Source organism: Nilaparvata lugens, chromosome 4, assembly GCF_014356525.2.
Source record: "Nilaparvata lugens isolate BPH chromosome 4, ASM1435652v1, whole genome shotgun sequence".
NCBI classification, from domain to species: Eukaryota; Metazoa; Arthropoda; class Insecta; order Hemiptera; family Delphacidae; genus Nilaparvata; species Nilaparvata lugens.
This window is the reverse complement of record NC_052507.1, coordinates 76,566,508-76,584,944: the sequence shown is the minus strand read 5'-3', so window position 1 is coordinate 76,584,944 and position 18,437 is coordinate 76,566,508. Positions and strand designations below refer to the sequence as shown.

Below are 18,437 nucleotides of genomic sequence, written 5' to 3'. Positions count from 1 at the left end.
TGACTCATTCACTGACACCACTCCATTCAATAGTTTTGTGCAACAAAAAAAACTGACACTGTTGTACTTTTTACAACAGCGCGACTGCCGGAAGGTTAATAGAAATGTGACACATTCATATACAAGACGGTAACATTGTAAGTCATGAATTAAGAGATTAATTGATTGATTGATATAGTTGAGGATCTCATTTTGTTAATAATTTCCAGTCAAGGAAATCTGGAATAGCCACATTTTTTAACAATACCATTCCAAGTTAGTAGAAACTACTTATGAATTCGAATCAATCATTACCATCTGAAAAATTCAAAACTATTGTAGTACATACATTTTTTGGACTCAAAATAGTGTGTGAATTAAGTTATCATTTACATAACCTCAAGACTGTGTATTCCAAATTAAGGTTTAAAGCAGTTTTGGGCGAATGCCTGTTGTTTTTAACTGCATTGTATCTATTGTCTGTGAATAAATGAATAAATATCTCTGTCTATAGGGAGCTTCCTCCATCTAGGGATCTAGGGTCTCTGAAGTTTTGTTTTGTTTTATTTCCTGATGTTTTTGCAAGGCCGTAAATATTACCCCGCGAACCATACCTGTTTCAAAGTGACGGAGGCAAAGCGTACTGTAAGCACATTTATGTCCATCTCTTGTTAGAAAAACTAGAAGCTGGCGCATAAATCCGTACGCACCTCGAGTTAGATAAACAAACTTCAAGTAGTATTTAATTATTGAATTTGGAGAAATCAATTTATAACAAATCATGAAATAGCTTACCTGCTTCACAAGCTGCACTTTCTGCTTTGCTCGGATCTTCAGAGACTGATTTCTTCTTAGTTTTAAGCAATTTGAAATTATGTGCTGGCGACCACTCCTGAAGCATAAATTACAAAATTAGATGAAATATATTATAACATAAAACATTTGAAGCTGTGATGAATGTGATGATTCATATTTAATTGATAAAGTTCATATTATTATAATTGAGACTGAAAACGGTAACTAAAAAGGCAGCTCCAAAACACCAATGAAAAATTTGAAAGTTATGAATTCGTTGTAGCTTTATAGCTTAATTTGGTTGGAGTAAGCAAGGGAAGATTCATCATATTTTACATGTTTTGATCAAATACTTGATTGGAAAATAGGAAAGATATCAACCAAACAGAGAGATTGGAACAGGGAGCCAGATGGTTGAAAGCACCAACTCCTTCTATAAATTCAGAAAAAAAATGTAATTTAGAATATATTGTGTAATCATTTTTCTCTGATATAATAATGATTCTATACGATAGAGGAAAGAAGTTTACTGTTGAAACTTACCAAAGCTGTGACTAGAGGAAACTTTTTGGGCATCGATCGCATGAGTGTCAATGTTTTCAAATCCCAAAGCTCGAATGGTCCATCCTTCATAACAATCACAAAATACTGCCTGAAATTATCAAAATAGCAGTTCAGTATTAACAATAATGCTTGGATTAGAAAGTAATTGCGCCAATTAGATAGGCTTATTTTTCTTGATGATTATGCCCACACCCCACACAAGCCCTAGTCTTACGTGGGCTTTTCGTGTCCTAGTCTAGTATTATTATTATTATTATTATTATTATATAGTACGTGGGTATTGTGGAGGAATATGGTTTATGATAAGAGTAATGTATGGACCAACAATTTACGATGATTTGCAAACCACTAAGAAGTGATAATAATAATTGGTGAACAAATGGTTTCCAAACTGACAACAGTACCAACCTTCTTCACTTATCGACAGGGTTCATCAGTAATCCAATCTGATGAGAGATAAAGATGTCTCTGTAAGGACAGCAACGTTCTCAATAATTTTTCTATTATTACGAAGAGTTCACGATCGATTCTAATATTTATTAATAGCTCAATAGAGCTTACTTACTTACTGCGGTGGCCACTCGTACCCCAGTCGGTACTTAGCCTCATCAACTAAGCCTCTCCAGAAATTTCGGTCACCCGCGTCCTCCTCTTTTAGGCCATCCTCCTCATATCTTTCCGGACCCGGTCCCACCATCTAGTTTTTGGCCTTCCAGCTGGTCTCCTTCCTATAGGATTATTCCTCAGTACACTGCTTGTCAGAGCGCTTTCTTCTCTCCTCAGAATGTGTCCCGTCCACCGTAACCTTCTGCTTTTAATCTCACCCACTATGTCTGCTCCATTGAATAATTGGCGTATTTCATAGTTGTGCCATGTAGTAATTTATAAATAAGTACAAAGCAATGTTATTATAAGAGCACTTCATCTTATATGTTGCCAACTCATTTCAGATCAGAACACAACACACACACACGCACAACTCCAGTGCCATCATCATCTGACAGTGTCACCAACCTCTCATTACTCAATAAAGTACAACATCTTTTAGTTCAATATGACAGAAATATTCACATTTCCCAGTACAAAAAACACCCTGTCTGTTTTCATTTATAAACCTCTCTTTACTATTATTACCCTGACCTGTTTTAAGTGCCTCAATAGAGCTAATTTAAATATTATTCAAGATTGTAAGTGTATATTTATACTGAAATCAGTGGAGCCATTCTGAAATCACTTGAAATCATAATCGAGGATTTAAACCACAGTATACATACAGTATGGAAACTTGGCTGGTACCCTGACGCAAAAATCCGCCATCTTGTTGGGAAGCGCCGCATTGTAATAGTATTGATGGTAGGTTTGGATCACTTTAATGATCCGGATCAATTGATCTGGTTCACTGCCACGAAGACCAGGATTGGAACTTCCCAAGGTCACGTGACTTGTCTAGTATTTGCGTCATGTAAAAAGCATTGGTTAGATAGGCGTTTGATTACAAGTTTCCATTCTGTACCTATTCTGTGTTTAAACTACCTATATGAAAGAATATTATGAGAAACGTAGGATTATGATGGATGTAGCTAGAGCGTTATAATAGATGCTTTTCAGCATAAAAACGGCAACCGTGTGCTCTTATTGTTGTATTGTAAAATTAAGATTGTAAGTGTATATTTGTACTGAAATCAGTGAAGCCATTCTGAAATCACTTGAAATCATAATCGAGGATTTAAACCACAGTATACATACAGTATGGAAACTTGGCTGGTACCCTGACGCAAAAATCCGCCATCTTGTTGGGGAAGCGCCGCATTGTAATAGTATTGATGGTAGGTTTGGATCACTTTAATGATCCGGATCAATTGATCTGGTTCACTGCCACGAGCCAATCAGAAGACCAGGATTGGAACTTCCCCAAGGTCACGTGACGTGTCTAGTATTTGCGTCATGTAAAAAGCATTGGTTAGATAGGCGTTTGATTACAAGTTTCCATTCTGTACCTATTCTGTGTTTAAACTACCTATATGAAAGAATATTATGAGGAACGTAGGATTATGATGGATGTAGCTAGAGCGTTATAATAGATGCTTTTCAGCATAAAAACGGCAACCGTGTGCTCTTGTTGTTTTGTAAAATTGAGATTGTAAGTGTATATTTATACTGAAATCAGAGAAGCAATTCTGAAATCACTTGAAATCATGATCGTGAATTTAAACTACCTATTTAAAAGAATATTATGAGAGACGTTGGTAGGATTATGAAGGATGTCGCTAGAGCGTTGTAATAGATGATTTTCAGCATGAAAACGGCAACCGTGTGCTCTTATTGTTGTATTGGAATAACATTGGCCATAAAGCCCCGTGAAGCAAGGTAAGGTTTGGACGGACTATACTAAGCACCCGCTCTTGAAAACACATTTATGGGTGATAATACGAGTGCTGTCTATTCACGTTTTGCGGAGATCAGTAAAAAAATATGGATACATTCTAATTCTTAACAATTATTTATCAAAATTTGGGAACAGAATACCAATGCCCAATATGATAAACTCACTTCAATGGAGAGACCCGCACAATTTCAATAGGATTTTCTTCGCCGTGATCTTTTCGTATCTGATTGGTGTAGCCTGTATTAACATCTGTAATGAACATCTCATTCTTCACTTGGGAATTTGAACTGGAGTAAGCATATGAGATGAATGATGAGAGAGATATCCACTCGATGCCCCTGAAAGCAAGAATGACACATTATATGAGTCTTCACCAGGAATAGATATGAATACACAACAGTGTTATAGCAGTTATATTGTTATATCACGACCTTTTATTGCTGAGAATTATTCCCTCATAAGCTTCAGGCTTGTATGTGGGTAATGAAACTGATGGTGAGTGGACCTACAGCTGTAGGTGAGTTCCGAACCATCGGGAATCGATTTTTTAAACTCATACATGGTATTTAGAGGATTTCGGCTCGAGAGTAAGTGGTCACTCCTAAAATGAGAGAAGAAGGCATATGGATCCTATCGATAGCTTATCAGTGCGAGCACAAAGACTATCTCGCGAATTTATTGAAAATGTACATACATTTTTCGACATCTATGCTAAGTGTTTCAACTTTCACACTGAAGATGACAACATAGGTTTCGAACTATCACACAATGGGTGTTTACGTTCAAAATATTTGAGTTACAACCCCTCATTTCTTTAAAAACTAAAACTTCAATCAGCCACCATTTTGGATACAAGTATCATAGAAAATTTTTGTCGATGCCATATTTCTTGTTTCAAAAAGGCATTTAAAATGATGTTCCAAACAATGGGTGTTTACATTTAAAATAATCGAGTTATAACCCCTAAGTCACCCCCTTATGAGGGGTTGAAATTCAGTTGTACGTCATTTGACCAATAACATATTCTGAAAGTTACAGTATTATATCTACATCAGTCTCCAATTTATTGAAGGATTCCCATACATATGACTCACTCTGTATATGCAGCTTTCTCCATCTAGGGATCTAGGAAGTCTGAAGCCCGATGTTTTTGCAAAGACATGAATATTACCCTGCGAACCATACCTTGCATACAGAGTGAGTCATATGTATGTGAACACTTTAATAAATTGGAGACTGTTGTAGATATAATACTGTAACTTTTAGGATAAGTTATTGGTCAAATACTCTACCTTTTTGACTGAATTTCAACCCCTCATAAGGGGGTGACTTAGGGATTGTAACTCGAATATTTTAAATGTGAACACCCATTGTTTGGAACATCATTTTGAAGGCCTTCTTGAAACAAGAAAGATGGCATCGACAATAATGTTCTATGATACTTGTATCCAAAATGGCGGCTGATTGAAGTTGTAGTTTTTCAAGGAAATGAGGGGTGGTAACTCAAATTTTTAAATGTTAACACCCATTGTGTGGTACATAATTTTAAAGGCCTTTCTAAAACAAGAGAGATGACTTTAATAAAAATGTTCTATGTTACTTCTATCAGAAATGGCGGCTGATTGAAGTTTGAGTTTTCAAAGAAATAATTGATAAAGTTTAATCAGCCGCCATTTTGGAAGAAATGATTATAGAAAATTTTCATTGATGTCATCTTTCTAGTTTTGAGAATTCCTTTTGAATGATGTATCACACAATGGGTTTTTACGTTCAAAATATTTGAGTTACAACCCCTCATTTCTTTAAAAACTAGAACTTCAATCAGCCGCCATTTTGGATACAAGTAGAACATTTTTGTCAATGTCATCTTTCTTGTTTCAAAAAGGCCTTTAAAATAATGTTCCAAAAAATGGGTGTTTACATTTAAAATATTCGAGTTACAACCCCTAAGTCACCCCTTATGAGGGGTTGAAATTCAGTTGTACGTCAAAAGGTAGAGCATTTGATCAATAACTTATACTAAAATTTACAGTATTATATCTACAACAGTCTCCAATTTATTGAAGGGTTCCCATACTTATGACTCACTCTGTATATGCAGTTTCTGTCACGTAGGCAAAGTTACGGGATGCGTACTGTGTATAAAATTGTATCTCTGATAGTATCTCAAATTTTTTAATAAACCAGTGGTTTTGAGAATGTTAAGTCGTTTTTATTTAATATGGATATCAACCACAAGATAACCTTCAACACAGAAATGTGAACTAACCTGACCGGGTAAGCATGTAGAGAGAACTCTTTCTCGACGGACGCCCACGCCATGTTGTAGATCTGAATGAGGCCCGACTGGGTTCCGGCGGCCATTAGCGGCTTGTAAAAATGGCGGTTCTTGGAGGTCAACGGCGGACACATTTTGATGGTGGTCGGCTGACTTGCCACACTGCTCATCAGACCTGTCACCAGCAATCTCAGTGGCGGAAGAACTGTCAATTCCTAAGGAAAAAATAATTGAATTCCATTCATAGAAGATGTGATAGGAGACACAGAGCACAGCAGACAGCAGATAGCACACCAACGTATTTGATAAGTTGAGCAAAAATCAGCAATTATTAAAGAAATGAGATGAAAAATCCTTTTTCCTACAGTTACCTTGAACAGTGACCATTCCTGCACTGATTACAGAACGCAAAGAATCACTTTTCCGCTCTAGTGCGCAAAGCATTACTTTGCGTACTCTTAATACCAGCTGTTGACATTGTTGGCGTGTATTTTGAATGCAAATTTGTTCTCTCTATATTTTTCTGATTTTCAAATAAATAAAGATGAGAACTCATTAAATTATACATTTTGATTTTTTTTTAATTATTCATTATTTCAAATAATATTTTTTTCATTCATAATTGATTGGTTGAAAAATTATTTAGAAATTAAGATTTTCTCAAATTATTCAAATTTCCAAATTAATTGGATCAATTCAATTTTTAATTTGAATAAGTTATCGATTATTCATTTTCAATTGAATTATCAAGTTAAAATAAATTAAAGTTGTTATTAATAACAAAATTATACAGACAAACATTTGATGGATTTCAGCCATCATTTTACCCATAATCAACTACTTCTCATATTCAATGGTAACTGTAGGAAAAATTTAATGTGAAATACGTGCTCAAAGTTCCTCTGCTGCACTCAAGAAACCATTCCGTAACCGTTTCTTTCGGTGCAGCAAACTGTCACTTTGCGCACTAGTTGCACAAATAACTATATTAGGCGGAGTTAGAACTTTAAAGTCCTCTCTACCACTAAACCTTACCTATGATAGCTAACTCATATAGTCCACTCAGTCTCTACCTATTATATGATGAATCATTATGTACCATTGAATCAATAAAAGAATAAAGAGTAATTATATAATTTTTTAATAATCCTACTGCACAATAATCGTCTAATTATCATACCATTTTAAGAATTACTAATGCATAAAATGAGGTCCACGTTATAATGGCAGTGTTTGATAAGCAATGCTATTGCTATCCTTGCCTATCATTCAAAAAAGCGGATAGCGCTATCTCGCTTTGCTCTGTTGCCAGATCGTCTTTTAACAATGTATAATAATTAATTAACAAAATATTTCATTTTAATTATGAAAATTCATTATGGAATTATTGAAAAATATAATTTCTTGCTTAATAAAATATAATTATTGATTATTCTAAACGAGAATGAACAGTAAATATTAGGTACATCAATAAACCTGTATCAGCTACCGTCATTGTTCTCCTATCTTTCCCCACTACCATTATAACGTGGACCTTACTTGAGTAACATTGAGGAATATGCATTAATTTGTGAATACACCACAATCAAAGTATTAATTTGTCATCTATGCTCACAACCCAACCAATCAATAGATAATAACAATTTTATCAGCACCGTTACATACTGTACAAGGATTTTTTGTATTTTTTCCAGAAATAAATACGATATAAATACACGTATATAAATATAGAAAGATCACTTACATCGGTGGAAGGCCCAAACAGCTGGTTCAACGTGAACTCGTTGCTTTCACCAATTTTTCCAAGCTCCAAGAATACCAATTTGCCAGAACTGAGAAGAAGAGCTGAAAAAGTTACACATCATTCAAAATTACAAGAACATTGAACATCGCAAAATAATTGTAGAATAAGAATAGTTAGCCTGTAAATAGAGTACCTATGTTTTATCTACGGTGAAATATTTTCTAATCTTAAATCCATGTTAAGTCTATCATGTATGACTAATAAGAGTAGCTTATAGAATGCAAATAGTTTAATTTAATTTATTGAACCTGTTTATAAGAGACGTTGTTAAAAATAAGGAGTAGTTTGAAGTGTCTTGAGATGTGATATAAAAATGATGAGATACCATTTGTCTGAATATTCTCAAAAATGGTTCAAAGTGAAAAGAACTTTGATTCTCAATTTTTCTGTGAATACACGAGTGGCTCTTACCAACAAAGTGAATATTATAGTCACCTGTATTGATAGCTACAAATCTAACAATTGTAGGTTAAAACCAAAAATTACAAAAAGTCAAAAGAAGATTCAGAAACTACAATAAGAAATTACTGATTAAAAGAAAAGACTGAAAAGATTTCAGTATTTTCTTTAATAATTTTCAGAAGAATTATTTTTCAATTGAGCCATCAAAGGCAATACTTTATAATCCAATGATACAGAAAATAATCAGTATATAGATAAAGGAATTTTCTATATCTATAAAAGTACAAAGAAAAAGGAGTTGATCTAATATAATTTATTCAAGTGCTGTAATGTAATTACCTATATTCCTTTCTGATAATAAGTCACAAGTCATGCCCAGCACACGAGAACCTTTTATCTGCCTTATCACTTCGCTTTGACATTTATGCTCATATCCCAAGAATGTTTCTGAACTATTTGGAGCAGCATCTGAAATAATAAACAAACATGAATCTATATAATGGAAGCAAAATTTACGATACAACAAATTGGTCAGATAAGGACCATCTGCATCGCGAGACTGAAATCCTAAAAGTCAAGTGCCACAACATCACGATATCCCAGCTGTACCTGTTAGCCTGCCACCAACAGGATCATCATTGCCACCATGTTACCCTAAGGGAACCGCCCCCAAGACATATGAGAAGATCAGTAAATGATCTGATCTGCGAAATTGGGTGGCTGGAACCAAGACCATCCATCGACAGCACAAGGTACAAGGAGGGGATCAAGTCCATACACAAAAAGACGGTCGACGAGAGCATCAGCCGACTGGGACTTATGGCCGGTTGCAGAGTCGTCACATAAAGTTAAAATCAGGCATTTAACTTATTTATGAAGCCATAACTCCACTTTTCGTTGCACAGATGTCAAAGTAAACTATAGCTCCCATAAAACTAAAAACGCCCAATTAGACACATGATTTCGTTGCAGAGTCGTCAAATAGAGCTTATTTATGTCTCCAATCGCTAAAAACGGTCATTTAAGTTATGGGCCCGAAGTCGTGCTGTTAAATCCAATATCTACACACACCACATGCATTTTAGAGGTTGTGATTGCAAGATTTTTACGAAAAACCATCTGTAAGTAAACTAGTAGTTCTGTGAACAGTAGACCTCACGCAGTATTCTCATCCACAAGTACCTGATTGAAACTATAGACCTTATGGAAATACAGCAATGGACTGGCTTCTCCACACATCTGTGTAATCACTTGTCAGCTGATTCATGATGATTAATTCTATTTAGTCTGATTTCTACTCTAATATTGGCGTATGAAGGAGGCTCCTTTTTCCTTTTATGTTATCCTTTAAATGCAAAATTTCAAAAAAACCTTGTATATACGTCGACGCACAATTAAAAAAGAACATACCTGTCAAATTTCATGAAAATCTATTACCGCGTTTCGCCGTAAATGCGCAACATATAAACATTCAAACATTTAAACATCAAGAGAAATGCCAAACCGTCGACTTGAATCTTAGACCTCACTTCGCTCGGTCAATTATTTTTCTCTCCCTATGTTTTTTCAAGTTGTTTATAAGCTCCAAATCGCTATGGCACCAAATAAATTTGGTGAGAAATCTCGCCAAAAGCCAAGATTCGCCATATTGTTTATCAATTTTATGTGAGGTCTTTTAGGTCTGTTCACAGTAATGTCAATCGAAACTTTGCCCGATGCCAAGACATTGGTTGGATAGAAGCATGTACGGAAAAAAGTGAATAGAGCTGCAGTGTGACCTATGTGTGATGCTAATTAGAGATATAGCTAAATGGGCTTCCGCAAACGACTGTGCAACGACCAACCATTTATGTCAGTGATTTTAAACTATGTCTCACTTATCTATGTTTGATTTTATGTAACGACTCTGCAACCGGGCATAAATCCTGTGTTTGGGGATATCCACCTCAAACAAATGCTGATGAGAAAAGCCTGCCCAGAAGAACCCGCACCATCCTTGCTCAACTGAGATCGGGCTACTCTGTGATTGTGAACAGTTGCATGTCCAGAATCACTGATGGTGTGAGTGATACATGTCCCGACCCCACAGCACGGAGCATCTTTTCAGCTGCCCCTCGAAGCCGACACTACTGACAGCCGCCAGCCTCTGAACCGACCCCTGTGGGGTGGCCCGCTTCCTGGGCCTTGAGACGGAGGATGAGTGAAACAACGGGGTTCCCCAAGTTGCTACAACAACAACAATACAACAAATTGGCAACACATTACAACTGAAAACAACAGTAGATTCTAAAAGTAGAAAAAAGACTCTTTTACTGGAAATTGGTGTATTGCCTTTATGCCAGAATTACTACATTGACTCAATATTATGTGTTATATAATTTATTATGTGTTATATAATTTATTATGTGTTATATAATTTAACCTTGACTAAGTGTTATAAATTGACCTTTATTGGGGAGTTAGCTTAGCCTCTAGTAGCATGGAGCGTCGTAACTAGAATGAGAGATTTTTCTCACAATCTTGGAGAAGGTTAGGACAATTCGGTTGGGCTACTGAAGATCTCACTATAGATGTAATTGAAACAGTGTTGTCTAGACATTCCAATTATGTTTTAGTGATTCAAATGCTGGCCACTAAAGGTGGGACATGCATGATAAACATGTGTGTACATGCATCTATATAATACTCACACACATGTTCATCATGCATGTTTTGTCATCAGCGAGAGGCTTTTAACATCAAATAAACATCCAATAACAATAAAAAAACCATTGGAAAATTACAAATTATAATGAAAACTCATATACAAAACTAATTTAACCTACAATAGAGCAGCGAAGAAAGAGTAAACAACAAAAAATCTAAGATATAGAACATAACCTTCAGACATTTTATTCGAAGCCCTTCGCTGTGATGACACAGCAATGAATGACGACATGTGTAAACACATGTTCATCATGCATGGCCTGCCGTTAGTGGCCAGCCTTTGAATCACTAGAACATATAATTGGAATGTCTATTCACCACTATTTCAATTCTATCTATAGTGAGATCTTCTGTAGTCCAATCGAATTATCCCAACCTTCTCCAAGATTGTGAGAAAAATCTCTCATTCTAGTTACCATGCTACAGCATTTATGTTAGAGGCTGCTGTCAAACAGCTATTTTTTGTTAACTTTTCTTGCTGATGACAAATCATGCATGATGACATTTTCTAAGGCAATTTGAATTTGATGAACGAGTGGGTACACAGATGTTTATCATGCATGTCCTCTCGATAGTAGCCAGCCTTTTTCTATACATGGAATTGAAATAGTATTACCAAGACTTGCGAGGCTTTCGGTGGGTGTATCCATTGGCGAGGCTAGGTAGGGTGCATGTCCGCCTTTCCTCCTCACTTTCACGCTGACACTGCCCGACTCATGCAGACAGTAGATCACATCCCGCTGACGAGTCGATATTATCTAACAAACATAAACAGTTATCATTATTAGTTATCGTGCATGGCAACGGTTGTTTCATTATTATCATTAATATCGGGGGACTGAGCTTCGCTCTATGTTGATCATGTCGATTAATTTCTTGCCGGATAATATTTCTCGTGAGATTAGCGGACTGAATGCAATAGTTCAACCGCTGAGGCATAATTTTGTCGCACTCGCTCACTCACCTCCATTATCGACACACGACGAAATTTTCAGCTGTTTTTCCAAGGATGAATTATCCTTTTAATTTCCTTCTGCGAGTTATCCCAGGGATGAGACCTAGTACAATCGAATTTTTATATCATAATCCTATGAAAAGCTTCTCATGACAGTTTCCGCTATCTATATTTATCAATTGGCTATCTTTGCATACAAGTCACATGACTGTTGAACAACAGGCTCCCATATTCACAATCATTTCACTGGGTCAAGAAATGTTGTAAGAATTTAGTTTATCATTTAAAAAAATCACCGAACAAGATATCACAAGCTGAGTACTGAGCACATAAGTAGGAAGATTTTTAATTAGTTGCCAACCCAGTTAAAGGAGACGCAGTCACTTGGCCTATTCAAAAAGAGGACCAAGGTCTGGTTGATTGATGAATGTCCGTATAAGTTGGCCAGGTCTTGTAAGATAAAACGTTGTTTTCTACTTTCCTTGCCCTACTACCATAGGTAAGGAAAGTATAGCTTTCCAAAGAAAATTAATGTACCCTAATTTCAAGTTTTCTATACGTTTCAAGGTCCCCTGAGTCCAAAAACATGATTTTTACTTTCCTTGCCCTATTACCATAGGTAAGGAAAGAATTGCTTTCTGAAAAAAATTAACGTACCCCAATTTCTAAATTTCTATACGTTTCAAGGTCCCCTGAGTCCAAAAAAGTGGTATTTGGGTATTGGTCTGTATGTGTGTGTGTGTGTGTGTGTGTGTGTGTGTGTGTGTGTGTGTGTGTGTGGCTGTGTCTGTGTACACGATATCTCATCTCCCAATCAACGGAATGACTTGAAATTTGGAACTTAAGGTCCTTTCACTACAAGGATCCGACACGAACAATTTCGATCAAATGCAATTTAAGATGGCGGCTAAAATGGCGAAAATGTTGTCAAAAACAGGGTTTTTCGCGATTTTTTCGAAAACGGCTACAGCGATTTTGATCAAATTCATACCTAAAAAATTCATTGATAAGCTCTATTCTGTGATCGAGTGCCACAAGTCCCATATCTGTAAAAATTTCAGGAGCACCGCCCCATCTATGCAAATTTTGATTTTAGATTCCCAATTATCAGTCTTCAGATACAATTCGAACTAAACAATTTAAGTGGAAAAGATTCAGCATGAAAATCTCTACAATTTATGTTCAGTAACATTTTCACCTGAAATTTAAAATAAGCTCGAAATGCGAGAAAATAAGATTATTCAATTGCAAACTGTTGGCAACTGTTGATTCTATTAAATCATTCACTATGAAGAGATAGCAGACTTCGTGTGTCTGCAGCGCTATTGTCCTGTAACCAGCTGTCTCAGATCTTAGAATAGTAGATTTGATATGCGCGGGAACACTAGCGTCAGTTGATCAATTTTCATAACGACAAGGAAAGTTGTGTGAGTGTGCCACACCAGATTTTTACAAATGTTGACTACATAATATGTTTGAAGGCTTTGTATTTTCCACTTTATATTATCGTTCTGTTCTTTTTACTCTATTCAGTTTACTTACAGAAGTATAATTGAAAAAGTTTTGCCGTTTTAAATTATTAAGGATATTGCTAGTATGGCGTTATATGTATCGAATTGTCGATAACTGTCGACTACTGTTTATTACTGTCTAGGACGGGTATAAACGGCACAGTATGAGAGAGTACCAGCGTCACATAGCCACAGAATAGATACAGACTGGAAATTAGCAATCAAATGTCTACCCAACCAATGCTTTTTACATGTCTCGAATACTAGACACGTCACGTGACTGCACCATCTTGTTAGAGATAACAATCCTGGTCTTTTGATTGGCTCGCGGCAGTGAACGAGATCAATTGATTCGGATCAGTAAAGTGATCCGAGCCTCACATTAATACTATTACAATGCGAAACTTTCTAACAAGATGGCGTATTTTTGTGCCAGGGTACTATAGTGAGGTCCACGTTATAATGGCAGTGTAGGAAAATAAGAGAAAAGGGTTGCCAGATCTCAGCCTTGCCACCCAAACAGCTGATACTGGTATATCTGATCAATTTAACTGTTCATTATTGTTGAAAATAGTTAAACATATTTTATTTGTCAAGAAAATATATTTTTTAAAGATGTGATAATAAATTTTCATTATTGAGATAAAATATTTTAATTTATTGAATTTCTACATTGTTGGTAAACGATGTGGCAACATCGCAATGCGTGAAAGAGATAGCGCCATCTGCTTTGTTGAACGATAGACAATGATAGCAACAACATTGCAACAATCATACACTGCCATTATAACGTGGACCTCACTATAGCTGAGTTTCCATTCTGTATCAATTCTGTGACATAGCTTCACAAAAAAATGACAAAGTGTTCTATCGGCTTGAACAGACAGTGAGATTTGGAAAGTAAACGCCCTAAAACATGAGATTTCTTTTCATGCTATATTTTATCTAAGATATTACCTAGAATAATGAGTTCAATTCTCAGCATGATCAAATAAAATGACCTGTATTAGAACTTACCTGAACTAGAGGAGACATCGCTTTTTCGATACTGATCACTCCAACCGTTTGGTTGATGTGGAGGTCGACCATGAGAATATCTCTTGGATACAGAAGAAGGATGTGGTCTCTTTGCGATTTATGATAGACCAACTGCAGGCACTCAGAGACTGTCATAGCATCTTCTGGCCTGCAATTCGTAACACAAGTCTAATTTCAATTTATGTTTAGTTGAAATGAATAGTTTTGAAATGACCAAGTACTAGAAACAATTATTTTCTCCTGAAATAGGCAGAAATAGTACAAATCTCCCCTGGATGGATTTAGTCCATGGGGTAAATGCCGAAAATTTAATTGAATTGATTGATTGAAATATATAATATTTGAAAAGGAATAAGTTATTGTTATATATTTGATTGATAATGAAGGCAATTTATTTATTTATTAAATAGTACAGATCTATCATTTTCTACCTCTGCACTGTTGCCAATTCTTTTCTATACTATCAGGAAATATAATGAACTCCCTAATCTAAATTACCGTATTATATGTTATCATCAAGTCATGAAAAGATATATAGAGTGATTATAAAAGGACTTTACAACTTTGTAAGCACATAGATATTTATTGAAATTACGTATAGAATTGAGAAAGGTGCCATTTTGTTACAAAACACTTCAAGTTTAAAGTGTGGGTGTTATTTTGGTTGGATGTGACAGCCGTTGGTAATGCGACATACATCCCACCGATAATCGATTTCTTGCCACACTCGTACCAGCATATCAGGCGTAACTTGTGCAACCGCAGCGAACCGAATGTGATCCGATTTCGGAGGTCTTTAGGATTGTCTGGTAGAGGCAGAACCTTATCCTTAATGAAACCCCACAGGAAGAGATCCATCAGTGTTAAATCCGGTGAGCGAGGTGGCCATGAATTGGCCCTGCAAGGTAAATCCAGCGAAGTTGAAAGCAATTGTCTAGAAACAATGATGGATTTCTTCTTGTGGGGTCTCATTAAGGAGAAGGTTCATGTTCTGCCTCTACCAGACAATCTTAATGACCTCCGAAATCTGATCACATTCGGTTCGCTGCGGTTGCAAAAGTTACGACTGATATAAAAATCAAAACCAAAAATCAAAACACGGATCAGGAGTTAACTAGTATTTACTACCATAAAATAGATTGTGCGCAACAGGTGAATAATATATTGTGTAACTGTGAAACAATAAAACAAGCACGTACAGTTAAGTATCTGGGCCTCATATTGGATAGTAGGCTCACTTGGTCAGATCATGTACAGAAGATAAAAAATGAGTTATTTGTATACATAAGGAAGTTCTATTACCTCAGACAGTTATGTCCAAAAGAAGTATTGTTACAATTATACCATGCAATTATTGGTTCTAGAATAAATTATGGAATAATATGCTATGGGAGTGCATACAATGTTCATATTAAACCTGTGATTACTGGTCAGAAACATATATTAAAAATAATTTGTAATAAACCTAAACAATATAGTTCAATGATGCTCTTCAGAGAACTATCAATATTATCAGTGAGACATTCTTTTCTATTCAAAGCATTGCTGGATTTAGCTGAAAATAATTTCGATATTCAACAGATGAGAGAAAGAATAAACCTCAGGAATTCACAGGACATCAACCTCCCAAAACCAAGATTAGAACATTCCAGACGACACTTCAAATACATAGCTATAAAAATATTAAAAATAACGTCACGTCAGTTATTTAGAAAAGAAATCAAGAAATTCATTTTACAACTAGACAACCCGAATGATTTTTTTACTAAATTAATATAGGTCTAAATTTAGTATAATTTACACATTACACGACATGAACACTGCATCAATCAAAGATCATTGAACTCACAAATCCCGTCCGGTATGCGTAAACAGTAAGACATTATCAAATTTCAATCACTGTCTCTTTCTTCAAAACGCATTCATTTATGGTCTAATTACATCAGCACTTTGAAAAAAAACGAAACGTTAACTATGAATAAAATTGAACTAAATATGAAAAAAAACAGCAACCACTCCGTACATAGTTTTAAGTTTTGTGTAAGTGTGTGTGTGTGTGTGTGTGTGTGTGTGTGTGTGTGTGGTGTGTGTGTGTGTGTGTGTGTGTGTGTGTGTGTTTGTGCGCATGTGTGAATGTGTGTGCGTATGAATGTGTGCGCATGTGTGAATGTGTGTGCGTATGAATGTGTGCGCATATGTGAATGTGTGTGCGTATGAATGTGTGCAAGAATGATTATAAATATCGACTTATTGATTTATTTCAATATAATACCATATTCAATTATTATGTTCTTCATGATATAATATTTAAATGTGTATATAAATATTTTATAATATACATTCAAGTGTCCCCACACAGGGTAGCCTATAGGGAACACATATTAGAAAATAGGAAACAATATTGTATTTGATTTTTGGAATGCATTTGATTTGAATTTTTTTTTGAATAAAGATATGCTGGTACGAGTGTGGTAAAAATCGATTATCGATGGGATGTATGTCGCATTACCAACGGCTGTCACATCGAACCAAAATAACAGCCACACCTTCAACTTGAAGTGTTTTGTAACAAAATGACACCTTTCTCAATTCTGTAGGTAATTTCAATAAATATTTATGTGCTTTCAAAGTTGTCCTTCTATAATGACCCTGTATTTTCTATATGAATAAAATATATTATTTGAGATGTACATTATCATTATTAACATGAATAAACAATTAATATTATATTGGATGTATTGGGATGACTTGAATCAAATATATATAATATAGAGAGCGTTGGAAAAGAGACTCGGCAACCTTGTTGTCCTATCATTTCCACGGACTTTATAGCGTGAATCTCATTATATTACTGTGTCTATTGTTTTCTAAACACATCAACGGAAACAGACATGAAAACATAATGATGTTGAGCAATCTCAAACCTTCATATTTATTGGTTTATTATATTTAATAAGTGTTCTAGAAACAGAGCATTGGACCCAGTTTCACCAAGCTCTGTCAAGAGATTTGAACATGCTCTAATCAGCTACGGTTTACGTAGAGTGCACTGGAACATACCGGGTGTCCCACGAAGAGGCTTACACGTTTCATTTTATATTACGTGCCCATTCATGCACCGAATTTTTTAAAATTTTACACACTTTACAAAGTAGGTTCTAAAAATATTCTGGGAAAATTTTAACTCCCTAACCTTTGTAGAAACAATATGTTCTCCTCCTAACTAGTCTCAATAAAGCTGCAATGTTAAAAATTTTGTTTAAAACATTTCCTCCAAATTCCTTTGTCAATTGGTCTATTATTGCAAAAATGGAGATTTCACACTCAACACTGAAGCTGCTGCAAAAGGTGTAGGGAAATTCGTAAAAGTATGAAATTATACATCAAATTGAAGAGAATTCAATGCCTTACAAGCTCATAATCAGCATGGATTTTTTCGATCGATTTTAAAAAAATTATAAGAGCAAAAATAGAAAAAAATTGTTGGCAAACGTGTTTTTTTTCAAAAATGTCACACCTTCAAGAGCGGATATCTCGAAAACTAGAGGAGATATAAAACAAGTTGTGCATTGAATATTGTAGGAAATTTTGTAAGCTTCAATTGGTTATATGACAGTCAAGTCCTTAGGATACATAGTTTTTGAGTTATATGCGAGAAATCACAAAAACTGCACCTTTAAACACCCCTATCCCCTTAGCACAGTGGGTATGGATGGGGAATTTTGATATATTTACCTTCTTACTGCCCTAAACAGAACTCCGGGGTCAAAAATTGTGTTCCAAACATTTCCCTATATACCCTTTTTTGAACATTCATTGCCTGGACTACAAGGCCTAATTAATAAAAAAACATTAAAAGTCCAAAATTATTGAAATTGTAACCCATCCACAGCAACACACTGATAACAGCGCTTAAGAAATGATTCGTAAGCTCTTACAAAGAAACTTCGCGGTATCCGGAGAAGTTCCTCTTCTATTGATCGTTTTAGTTCCACATCATTATTGAATTTATGGGTATA

At 35.4% G+C, this 18,437-nt stretch overlaps 1 protein-coding gene across 1 annotated transcript in view; it reads right to left on the bottom strand.

The window, feature by feature from the left end:
* LOC111050847 (WD repeat-containing protein 11) overlaps positions 1–18,437 on the bottom strand; it is a 47,339-nt gene that overhangs the window by 13,259 nt on the left and 15,643 nt on the right. Inside the window, 8 exon segments of the mRNA XM_039427108.1 lie at positions 775–871; positions 1,318–1,426; positions 3,889–4,062; positions 5,994–6,217; positions 7,747–7,847; positions 8,548–8,676; positions 11,531–11,672; positions 14,398–14,566. Of these exon segments, the coding sequence (XP_039283042.1) occupies positions 775–871; positions 1,318–1,426; positions 3,889–4,062; positions 5,994–6,217; positions 7,747–7,847; positions 8,548–8,676; positions 11,531–11,672; positions 14,398–14,566 (1,145 nt within the window).